General features: G+C 36.7%; 1 protein-coding gene across 1 annotated transcript in view; it reads left to right on the top strand.

Annotated features, from left to right (window-relative positions):
- LOC150101422 (uncharacterized) overlaps positions 1-12,476 on the top strand; it is a 274,314-nt gene that overhangs the window by 172,034 nt on the left and 89,804 nt on the right. The window contains exon 19 of the mRNA XM_090400110.1: positions 9,418-9,759. Within this exon, the coding sequence (XP_090256236.1) occupies positions 9,418-9,759 (342 nt within the window). The remainder of the gene's footprint in view (positions 1-9,417; positions 9,760-12,476) is intronic.

The following is a 12,476-nucleotide window of genomic DNA, read 5'->3' as shown; positions in this document are numbered from 1 at the left end:
TAGTGTTGGACAGAAGTTACGGCCAATTGCTTTGGCGAGAGACCAAAAGGCTCGGCTGCCGTTTGGACAAGCTGCTAGTTTCCTGCTTTTTGCTCATTTGAACTCTGTTTTGGAAGTGTTGATTGTTTTTTTTTGCATCTATTACGGGCTTCGGTGTAAGCTTTGAAGGAGGATGAGGTTCTTGATTTCAGCCAGTTGTGGTGTGTCTGGTGTTTCATCTCTACAGCCTTGGCACATCTTTTGGAGAACCAGGGTTTTGTTAGGGAATTGCAGTTCAGAGTGCTGTGTGGAATGTATGTATTCATGCCGGTGAGGATTACTTATTACCAAAGTAATCCTCACCGGCATGAATACATACATTCCACACCTGGTTAACATCTGGAATCTGAATTTTTACACATTATATAACTTGCTTACACATTATAGAATGCTAATCATATCAATGTTTATAATTTTCAATACAGTTCTGCTGTTGATGCCATCTATCCACTTCCTTAAGTTTGCTACGAACTTGTATATTTATCATTTCCAGTTCTTCAAGGAACTGTTTTATTTCTAATCCAATCCTCAAATTCATGTCAGAATTTTTAGAACAGTCTTGCTAGCATGATGTTTAGGATGTTAAAAAACTACCAGATATCTAGGAAGCTATCATCGTCCACTTAAATCATCAACAACAAGAAAAAAAAAGTCTTTTGCTTTTGACTGCACGTACCCAGAAGGCATCAAATATTTGATTACTTATTTGCTTGAATATGCAATATTCAACTTAATATTACAGTATTATACTTAATGAAAATCTCTTTTCCTTTTTCACATTGTATCAGTGCATATGTTTGGGTTGGAAGGCCGGAAGCAATAATCCAACTGTGGGAATGCTGCATAGAAGTTGCAGAGGCTGTCCCACTTGGCACTGTTATAGTGCCAAACTACTCTTGTATAGGAGTGTCTGTCAAACGTTGTTGCATGGGAGAGGAGATGAGCACTAGGTTGTGGTCAGAATTGCCCGGGGGGGTCACTACTTTCACTGTGTATTTGGAGGGGTCATTGGTGAGAAAGAGATCTAGGGTGTTTGAGGAGTGGTTTGGGTTATCTAGAATTCTGGTTGGCATCTGGACAAGTTGTGTAAGGTCGTTAGTGATGGCAATTGTTTCAGCATCTCTGCCTGCAAGATCTGTACAACTGGAGGAGGAAAGCCAGCTAGTGTTGTAGACATTAAAATCTCCTAGGAGGATGATTTCACTGTTCGGAAAGTGGGATTGGAGAACGTCGATTTTTAGAGAGAGGAAATTAAAGATAATAGAGATTCGAATTGGACTAAGTGGGGAAGGGACATTTTCAACCAAAGAAGGTCAAAGTTGGGTGATTCTAGGTTGGGTGCTCTCTGGCAAGGTATGTCAGAGCAGATGTATGCGCAGACACCACCCTTAGGACGAAAGTTGTTAAAGAGTGAGTAGTTTGAAAGGTTGAGATAAGTGAGTCATATGTTGGACCGCATCAGTCTGCACATTTCCTATGCAGTGCCTGCATGCTGGTCTGCATGGTAGCTGCTAGTGGCATTGCTTGGTTTTTTCACCAGTTTATCTTGTCTGTAGTCAATGGTCCAACAGTTGTCACCATTTTTCTTCGAGTTGTATTTGAAGCTGGCATCTTTGTTCCCTTTGTGCAAATGATAAGTCTGGTTGTGCACATATGCGCGATTGGGGATAGGTGTCTTTGAACTTGTCGATCACTGTTATTATTTTCGATGTGCTTGTCAGCATGTTGCAAGTCACTTTTACTAGGTGCAGAAAATTCATTTGTCCTTCCTTTTATTTATAGGACCCAAAACGATGGCACCTGATGATATTCTGTTGCATTCTTCAGCTAGTTCGTTGATGTCCTCTTGTAATGATTTTCCGTTTTCCGTCGGGAAGTTCAAAATGATGGTGTTGAGTTTTTTTTTGTTTAGTCTCCATCAAGTCATTTACCGTTGATGCAATTAGATCGCGAAGTTCTTTCGCTGGCAAAGTAGAGCTTGCGTTGCGCTGGTTTTCAATTTGTTCCAGCTTAATTTCGACTGCATGTATTTTGGAGGTAAGTTTCATTTAAAGCATTGATGTGCTATTTGAGGTTTTTGACATGTTTACCTGTGTTCAGAAGTTGTTTTACCGAAGGGAGGCACAGCAAACAGAAGAACAGCTGGTTAAGTTCGATAAGTAACTTTTGCACAGCTTCGTCTATTTTCTTGCAGGATGTGTGCAGCCAGTGGCAACAGAACTCACAGAATATGCCCTTTTTTCTGTCTGTGACACCAGTTTTGCAGCTGCGGCACGTAATAGGTTTGTCGGTGGCGATCGACGGCACTGTGCTGGTGAGACACGTGGTGCTCATTCGCCATTAACTTTTGATGCCGCCATCTTTGCTGCATATGGTAGGCATCGTGAGTGCTTACATGTGGCTGATTTAGAATTGGAAGGATAGCTGATTTAATACACTATAAGTACTTACAGGTTGTACTGAAGTATTTCGCTGCTCAGCACCGCTGTTAAGGTTTCTGTTTGATGGTTAATTTCGATGAAAAAACACTCGCAATAACTGTAAACTGGGGAAGCACAAGTTTGGGGTAGCTTATTCCACTCAGACAACCAGGCTGGCAACTAAAAGGGATCTTGTAAATGCAAGGTTTCCAGACTCATGTTTATTTTGACCTTTTTGTTATTTTTGAGGTATAGAATGTCTTTAAATTGTATGGTGAGTGTGGACTTAGTGAATTGATGTGGTCTTAGTAGAGACCTGGAATCTGAATTTTTACACATTATATAACGTGCTTACACATTATAGAATGCTAATTATATCAATGCTTATAATTTTCAATACAGTTCTGCTGTTGATGCCATCTATCTACGTCCTTAAGTTTCCTATGAACTTGTATATTTATCGTTTCAATATACAACTTAATATTACAATATTATACTTAATGTAAATCTCTTTTCCCTTTTCACATTGTATCATATTGTGAATAAACTATGAATGACTTGCTTTAAATCGTGTTCTTATTCAATTTCTTTATTTGTCTTGGTTATAACCTAGCGATAACCTAGCGATATATGAACTATCCTTCATGTTTCAGTTATTTCTGATAAAATAGTTGATTAAACTTTTTATTTTTTTTTACACATTATATTATGATAAGTTATTAAAAGTATCATACTAATATGTATAAACAATATATAAACAATGCTTAAGTTTTATTAAGCATGTCATCTGCCTTCTTAAAATGTCCTCTTCTATTTTTCTGTTTGACCATAGGTACTATTAAATTTATTATCAACTTAATAGTACCTATTTTGCAATTTATCCACATCATTCCACTTGAAATTGCCTCTTATTCAGGAACTTTACCATGCCTCCTTTCTCCAATCTTTAGTGCCTGCATAAATCTTGTTTTGTACTTTTAATTTAGTGGAATTTTCACATTTTGGCTTCCAAGTCGCATTAACAATAGTCATCATCATCAAATTCCTGCCATGTACCCTCAAGGGGTGTACAGGATATGACAGTACTACATGAAAAAATTACATCATTACTAACTTCCTATCTACAATTTTCCTCCAAATCAGTCTGTTACTTGTCAAGACTCCAACATTATCAGATCTTATATTTCTATCGTCTAAGGCACTTTGTACCGTATCAATCCACCTATATCTTGGTCTTCCTCTGGGTCGTTTTCCTGCCAACCAGGCAGAGAACACTTGTTTTGCTAATCTTTCCTCTCCCATTCTATTTAAGTGACCATACCACCTGAGATTAGCTCTGCTAACGCATTCCTGGATGCTGACAATGTCAAGTTCTTTCCTAATATCCTCATTTTTAATATGATATTGCCATTGATGCCATCTGTTCACGCCTCTAATCTTTCTCAGGACTCTCATATCTGCGGTCTCTAGTCTTTTTGTCAAGTGTTTTACTTCTGACCCAGCTCTCAGATCCATAAGTTAAAACTGGTTTGAACACTGTCTTGTATACAGCTAATTTAGTGTTCAGACTAATTTCTCTCTTATTCCATATGAATTTATTCAACTGACTTCCTACCCTACGAGCTTTGCTGATTCTGTTGTCTATTTCTATATTTAATTTACCATCTTCAGTAAAAATCGTGCCTAAGTAGCTGAATTGTTTTACTTGTTCCACAGGTTCTCCATTCACAACACAGTTGACATTTTCAATGATTCTGCCCATTTTCATTGTCTTTGTCTTTTTATTGCTGACCTTCATACCATATCTATTACAACAGCTATTCAATTTAGTCAGAGAATCTTGCAGACTTGTAGTGGATTTATTTAGAAGTATAACATCATCTGCATAAAGCAAATAGCTGACATTAACATCTCCAATTTTGATATCAGGTTTAATACCACTTTCCTTCATAATGTGATCCATAAAGATAATGAATAACAGAGGGGATAATGTACATCCTTGTCTCATACCAGATTTAACATTAAACCATCTTCCTGTACTTCCTTCAATTCTAACTGCTGACTTACAACTCAAATAAAGACTAAGTATTGCTTGATATAATGCCCCATTGACACCATATAACTGCAGCGTATTGAATAGTTTCTCTCTTGGCACCTTGTCATATGCCTTTTCCAAATCGACAAAACTTAAATACAGATCTTTGTTATATTCCCATGCTTTCTCGACTATTTGTCGTAAAGTGAAGATCTGATCCTGACAGCCTCTATTTGGCCTGAATCCAGCTTGTTCTTCACCAAGCTTTTCTTCCACAATTCTTCTCAACCGTTTCTCAAGTATACTTGCATAGATCTTGCCAGGAATACTCAGTAGGGAAATACCTCTGTAATTCTCACATTCAGTTTTATTTCCCTTTTTATGTATGGGTACTATGAGAGCTCTACTCCAATCATCGGGAATTCGTCCCTCTGTCCAGGCTTTCTGAACTATGCAGTGCAGCCACTGTTAGACTTTTATACCACCATACTTCAGCATTTCTGGTCGAATATCATCTACTCCTGCTGCCTTTCCACATTTCAAGCCTTTGATGGCTTTTTCTACTTCAAGTATGGATATGTATTCCTGACTCATGCCTGGTCAGTGTTTTTTATCACTGTGCTGTCATCACTGCTTGTTTCATTTAGCAGTTTTTCAAAGTAATTACTCCATACTTCAAGGATATCTTTTTCTCCCGTTTTCATATCACCTTTATCATCTCTAACTCCTTTTACAGCACTCTTTCTGCCATTCCTAAGCTTCTTCAACAACCTCCAGAATATTTTACCACCTTCTTGATATTTATTTTCTATATTCTTGCCATAGTCCTCCCATGACTTTTGTTTAGCTAGTTTTACACAGTGTTTATCTTTATTACATTTGTCTCTGTATTCTGTAAGAGTAAAAGCTGACTTATTTGCCAGGAACTTTTGATATGCTTTCTTCTTTTCCTTCACTGCCTCTTTAACTTCCTGTGTCCACCAGGGAGTTCTGATTTTTTTATCCTTGCACACAACCTCATCACATGCCTCTCTGGCAAAATCAATCAATGTTTTCTTCAGAGTTTGCCACTGAATCTCCAAGGCTTGATTCCTGTTCTCAAACTCTTTCATTTTCTTTTCAATAATCTTTCTGTATTTTAGTCTACAGTTCACATCTGAGAGCTGCTCAACTTTTATTCGCTTTAAAACTTTCTTACATGTTATTCTTTTCAATATGAAATTCAATTTTATCCTGCTCAAGACTAAATAGTGATCACTTCCAATTTCAAATCCTCTGTACACTCTGGTGTCCTGCACCAGGGAGAAAACATCACTATCAACAATAACATAGTCAATGAGACTTTTCTTATTCCTAGCCTCTTCTCTCCATGTGAATTTGTGCACATTTTTATGTTGGAACATGGTGTTAGTAATAACCAGTCCATGTCCTGAGCAGAAATCCAACAGATATTTGCCATTTTTATTAGCTTTGCTCTTTTCTCCAAATTTTCCCAAAATATTTTTGTATGTCTCACAATTATTTCCTACTCTGCTATTTAGATCCCAAACAAGGACCAACTTTTCCTTTTTCATTGTGTTAGCTGCTTTTTCTAAAGCGTCAAAAAATTCCTCCACTTCTACCTTAGTAGAACCTTCTGTGGGACCATAGGCACAAATAAGTCTCATTGTCCAGTTCCCCATTCTCATATTTGCCTACATTACTCTACTTGAGACTGACTGCCATTCAAGAAGATTAGCCTCGTATTTTGTGTTGAATACTATGGCTACTCCTTCTTTTCCTTGATTGTCATTGCCTGAATATAACATTTTGTATTTATTGCTCAGAAAGATCTCACCAATTTTGGTCTTTTTTGTTTCAGTCACCCCTATTATGTCGATCTGGTACTTATCTAATTCCTCAGCTAGCTCCATTTCTTTGCCATTCAGGCTTCTTACGTTGATAGCACCGATCTTTAACTCTGGTGATGTTGAGTTGGGGTTTGTTTTCAGATTTGTTCCAGTAGCTGACTTTTCGCTGTTCGCCCTGGTTCCTTGGCGAAAACAACGGGGGCCTTGTTTAACCAGGTGATGCCCTAGCCGGCATGACATTTTGTCATGTTGTACCATCATTTTTTATTTTGGTTTAACCAATAAGAATACAATTTGGTCGGCTAAATCCCAAATTGCCAGCCCATCCTCGTTCGTTCAGTATCAAAGTAGATACCCAACAGGGTGCACCACGAGAAGGTGAGTAGTATGTGAACATAACAATAGTCATGTTCACGTAGTATTTCTGTAATTCCTCTGCAAGCTCCTCCTTATTTCCATTGCTGACTTTATTTGACATAGCCTGTCTTTCAGTTCTGTTGATTTTGTTTATTAATATGAAATTGTGGTACAGCAGTTTATAATGAATTAGTAATATTCTGCTCCCACACTTAAAACTGATTATAAACAAGTTGTAGACAAGTTCATAGCTCACTGTAACAAAGCTACCTTGATTATAAAAAAACAATTATAACAAAACCTTGATTATAACTTGATTATATAACAAAGCTACCTTGATAGCACAAACTGACTACAAAAATCCATATTTGGAATTGAGCACAGGATTCCCATAGTACTAGTATGTGCATTTTTAACCTTTTATAGATGGGATAGATTGCTATAATAGAACTTGCATATATAATAAATATAATAGAATAGAACTTAGAGCTATAGCATGGATTGAGGAGCTGAGTGGTAAGGAAATAAATTCTGCTTGGGAACCTGACAAAGAAATACATAACAGCATCAATGTGTGAATGTATTCCAAACGTCAAAAGGCTGAATAAGGTAGGTGTAAAATGGATGAATGAGGGAATTAAGCATAAAATCTGGAAGAAGAAGAAGCACTTTGGATGCAGCACAAGATCAATAATGGTAATAATCAGTTGCATGAAGAGTATAAAGAGCAGGCCAGGAGAGTGAATCAATTGGTAAGGACAACAAAAGTGCAGTACGAGTAGAAATTAGCAAACCTGTCCAAGAAAAACCGTTGAATTCTTTTGATATGTGGCAAGTAAAAAGAAGAATGATTATGTGGAGATGATGTTAATGGATGAAAGTGGGAGATTGATAATTGCTGCAGAGGACATAGTCGAGGTATTCAGTGAGCACTTCATCAAGAGGTTACATCCTCGGTATGAAATTAGAAGCTCAAGTGTAGAGAATGAAATGAGAGAAGACTTAATAATGAGCGAGCAAGAGGTATATGAGGAGCAATAAGGCAATAGGACTTGATAACATATCACCACATGTCTTAAGGGAATGATCAATGTAGTTATCGGCCTTGGCCTATCTGTTTAACATGAATTTTGCAACAGCATAAGTTCCAAAGGAGTGGAAGGAAGGTAAAATTGTTCTGCTTCACAAAGGTGGTGATAAGGCTAAGGCAACAAATTATATACCATTCTATATATCTGGGGTTGTAGTTAAGGTATTGGAGAGGTTCATGAGAGATAGGATACAAAAGTGGGTTGATAACAGTGATATATTTTGTGTTTGTCAGCATGCGCTTGTTAAAGGATGTCATGTTTTACAAACTTGCTTATGTATTATAACAAGGTGATGAACGAATTGGACGAGGGATATGCATATACAGTGGTATACTTAGATTTGGCAAAAGCTTTTGATAGATTGTCACACTACAAGTTGGTCACTAAACTGAAGCAGATGGGATTGGATGATAGATTGTTGAGTTGGATAGATGAATCAGATGCAAGTTATGTATGGGGAGGGGACTATCTCAAAAGAGGAAAGTCCTAGAGGTGTGCTGCAGAGATCAGTTGTGGGATCATTGTTATTTATTTTGTATGTAATGATATCGGGATAGGTTTAACTGCAACTGTTTGCTGGTAATAGTTTAACTGGGGAGAGTGATGAGGAATCAAGCAGATGCTGTGGCTTTACAGGAGAACTTGAATAGATCGTATGAGTGGACAACAGTATGGAACCGTCAATTCAGTGTTGCAAAGTGATAAGGTTCCGAAATTTGGTAGGCAACAATGGGATGCAAATTATATACTTGTTGGGGAAATTTTGGAGGAAGTTGAGGAGATAAGAGATTTTAGAGTGGTATTGGACAAAGATCTAAAGTTCAGAGGTCACAATGCACAAATTGTGAAAAGCATCACATCAGATTATGGCAATGATGCAGAGGACCTTAACTTGCAGAAATAAAGAGTGCCTCAGTCAGGTCTTGTGTGGATTATTGTGCACAGATTTGATCCTCTGGTTTTCATGGTGATAATGATATATTGGAAAGGGTCCAGAGAAGACTGACTAATGTCATAACTGATCTTTGGGATGTGAGATGTTAGGACAGATTGAGGAAGTGCCATTTGCAAAGTCTTGTGAATAGGAGGAGAGAGGGGATGTGATTGAGATTTAAGTTGGTAAAGGGTTGTTACCAGGTTAATGTGGAAGAAATATTTCATAGAATAGGAGAAAGGATAAAACAAGGGGGACATATCTAGAAGCTGTATAAAGAGGATGTGAGCAGAGGAATAATGAGCAGGCTCTTGCATGGAGATTGGTGAGTGGAATGCATTGCCTGACATTGTGGTGAATGCAGATACATTGAATGAGTTTAAAGCAAGATTTGATGGGCCTTGTATGGTGCAGTGTTTGCCTCCCATGACGAGTCTTTTGACTCCATGGAGGTTTGGTGTTAATAATAAAAAATAAAATTAAATAAAATTAAAATTAAATAATGTTCCTATTATTAATTTTAATTACAGAAATGAGTGAATTTTGTGTTGAACTATATACTAAATGACGAAAATGATACTATATATTTGAACAGTACTCTAATGATGAACAAATTTTATTCTTAGGGTATTGAAATATTTAAGTAATAAAAATTTGACTTCTGTAGTAGTAGTAGTAATTTTATTTGCAGATTCATCACTTTCTCACATTGGAATGTTAATAGGGCCCCGCATGACAAGTCTTACTATTCGATGGTCTAATCACAATGCTCCGAGAGTTGATATTGTTAGAGATATAGTGCCAGCTGAATCTGTACACAGGATTAAGTTTACCGTGAAACGGGGTATTTGTCCAGTTCTGGAATTTAGGTCTTTTCTTCACAAACTTGTGAATGGTTGCAACAGCAGTAAATGTGTAGCTGATTCAGAATGTCCCGCTTCTCAGAAATGCTGTTTAGATATGTGTGGAATGAGTTGTACAGAGCCCATACTTATGCCATGGGATATAAAAGAATCACAGTCACAGAAAACAGGTAAGTGGAATGTGCACACCCATTTTGTATTAATTAGTGGATGAATAATAACACTGACCAACAAAAAAAAATTTTTATTCCTGCTGATTATGATCTGACACTTGTTTTTTTACTAATTTGGGTGTGCTGATTTCAAATATCAAATCCATTTTTCTCTGTCACGTCAGGTTTTTCCTCTATGGCATTTTCTTTTTGCTAATTTGTAAGTTTTTGATAGTTTTAAGGAGGCAGTACTATTTAGAGGATCAAAAAAATCGATTTTTTAATATTATTTTCTGAAAGTATGTACTTTTAAAAATCTGTTCCTAACTTTTTATCAAGAAATTCTAAAAATTCCTGAAGATATAGCCTATTATTCAAAGCGGTGCGCAGATCAGAATTGGAGCGCTCACCGCTCTCGCTTGTTAGTAAACGAATAAATGCATAAGAACCTGCAACGGCACGTACTGGCGCTTTGAATGTGAGAGAGGCCGATAACCGACCTAATACATTTAGGTGATGAAAAGTAGGCGATGACAACTGCGTAAAACAAATGAATGCTATATGCGTCATAGCGGACAAAGAACGATCAAAATCAGTCAATCGTTAATTGATCGTGAAAGTATGATGAAAATACATCATGTCTACTACTCGAAATTGTGTCAGTAGTGTAGATTCCTTCTGCTACATTTGTGGCAGCTTTACTGTTCCCAGTCAAAGGACAAATATCACCGATTTTATTAAGAAAGTGTACTTTGCATACTTTGACGTAAAACTTGCAGATCAGGACAAGTCATGGGCTTCAAATAAAGTGTGTAAGTCATGCGTAGAAAATTTACGACAGTGGAACAAGGGAAAACGCCAAAAATTAGCTTTTGGCATTCCAATGATTTGGCGTGAACCACGTGAACTGAAAAATCACGTAGATGATTGCTATTTTTGTTTAGTTCAGACTTCTGGTTATAAGAAGAAGAATAAGAAAAAAATTGTGTATCCAAATCTCGACTCAGCAATTCAGCCAGTTGCTCATTCCAATGAAATAGTCATGCCAATTTATAAAGGACTTCCTTTACTTGAGAACAAGCATGATCGGGATATGCCAGATGTTCTTGAGGAGCAAGACCCGGATGTTGAATTAGACAATGAAAATTTAATTTCTAGTTCTGGACCGCAACGTTTTACTCAAGCAGAATTGAATGACTTAGTTAGAGCTTTTGGGCCTATCAAAGGAATCATCGGAATTGTTAGCTTCAAGATTAAATAAAAAAAAAATTTACTGGAGCAAGATACGAACATAACATTTTATCGTAATAGGGAAAGTAATCTTGTACAATATTTTAAACACGAGTGTGGGTTTGTTTACTTTAACAATGTGTCAGGTTTACTAACTGAAATGAGTGTTGTACAATATCATCCAAATGAGTGGCATTTATTTATCGACAGTTCAAGCAGAAGTCTCAAGTGTGTCTTACTACACAATAGAAATGTATGTGGCTCAATTCCTATTGGCTATTCAATCCACTTAAAGGAAACATATGAGGACATTAAAAAGGTTCTGAAGTTATTAAAATATGCAGACCATAACTGGATCATTTGTGTGGATCTTAAAATGGTGAACTTTTTACTTGGCTTTCAAAGAGGATATACAAAGTTCCGTGTTTTCTATGCTTCTGGGATAGTAGAGCTAGAAACCAACATTGGAGTCAGAAACATTAGCCTCTTAGAATATCCTTAAATGATGGAGAACAGAATTATAAATTAAAAAGTTATAAATCAACCTTTAATCGACAGAGAAAAAATCATTTTTCCGCCTCTACACATCAAACTAGGTCTTATGAAGCAGTATGTTAAAGCTTTAGATTTACAAGGTGACTGTTTCCAATACATATGTGAAAAATTTCCATGACTTAGTTATGAAGAAAATTAAAGCCAGTGTATTTGATGGACCGCAAATTAGAACTTTAATGAGAGACCCAAATTTCATCAACTCTATGAACGAAATTGAGAAAGAGGCCTGGACTTCATTTACAATGGTTGCGAATAATTTTCTTGGAAACAAAAAAGCGTGCAATTACAAAGATCTAGTGGAAACAATGCTTGAAAATTTCCAGCTCCTAGGTTGCAACATGAGCATAAAGCTTCATTTCCTATACAGTCATCTTGATAGATTTCTCGATAATTTAGGTGCTGTAAGCGATGAACAAGGCAAAAGATTTCATCAAGACTTAAAAACCATGGAAGATCGGTACCAAGGAAGATGGGATTCTCACATGATGGCCGACTACTGTTGGAGTATTCAAAGGGATTGCCAAAACAGAACACACAGCAGAAATTGCTACAAACAAAAATTTATTCCCTGAAACTCATGTGCAAGTAAAATTGTTATTTTTTTATAAATATTCTTGTAATTTTTAATGAATATTGTTAAGTAGTTATGTATCTAATTATCGGCCTCTCTCACATTCAAAGCACCAGTACGTGCCGTTGCAGGTTCTTATGCATTTATTCGTTTACTAACAAGCGAGAGCAGTGAGCACTCCGATTCTGATCTGCGCACCGCTTTGAATAATAGGCTATATCTTCGGGAAGTTTTAGAATTTCTTGATAAAAAGTTAGGAACAGATTTTTAAAAGTACATACTTTCAGAAAATAATATTAAAAAATCGATTTTATTGATCTTCTAAATAGTACTGCCTCCTTAAAACTATCAAAAACTTACAAACTAGCAAAAAGAAAAT

This window comes from Typopeltis vanoorti, chromosome 11, assembly GCF_054136105.1.
Source record: "Typopeltis vanoorti isolate ZY-2024b chromosome 11, IOZ_Tvanoo_1.0, whole genome shotgun sequence".
Taxonomy (NCBI): Eukaryota; Metazoa; Arthropoda; class Arachnida; order Uropygi; family Thelyphonidae; genus Typopeltis; species Typopeltis vanoorti.
The sequence above is the reverse complement of the archived record's forward strand: the minus strand, read 5'-3'. Positions and strand labels throughout refer to the sequence as shown.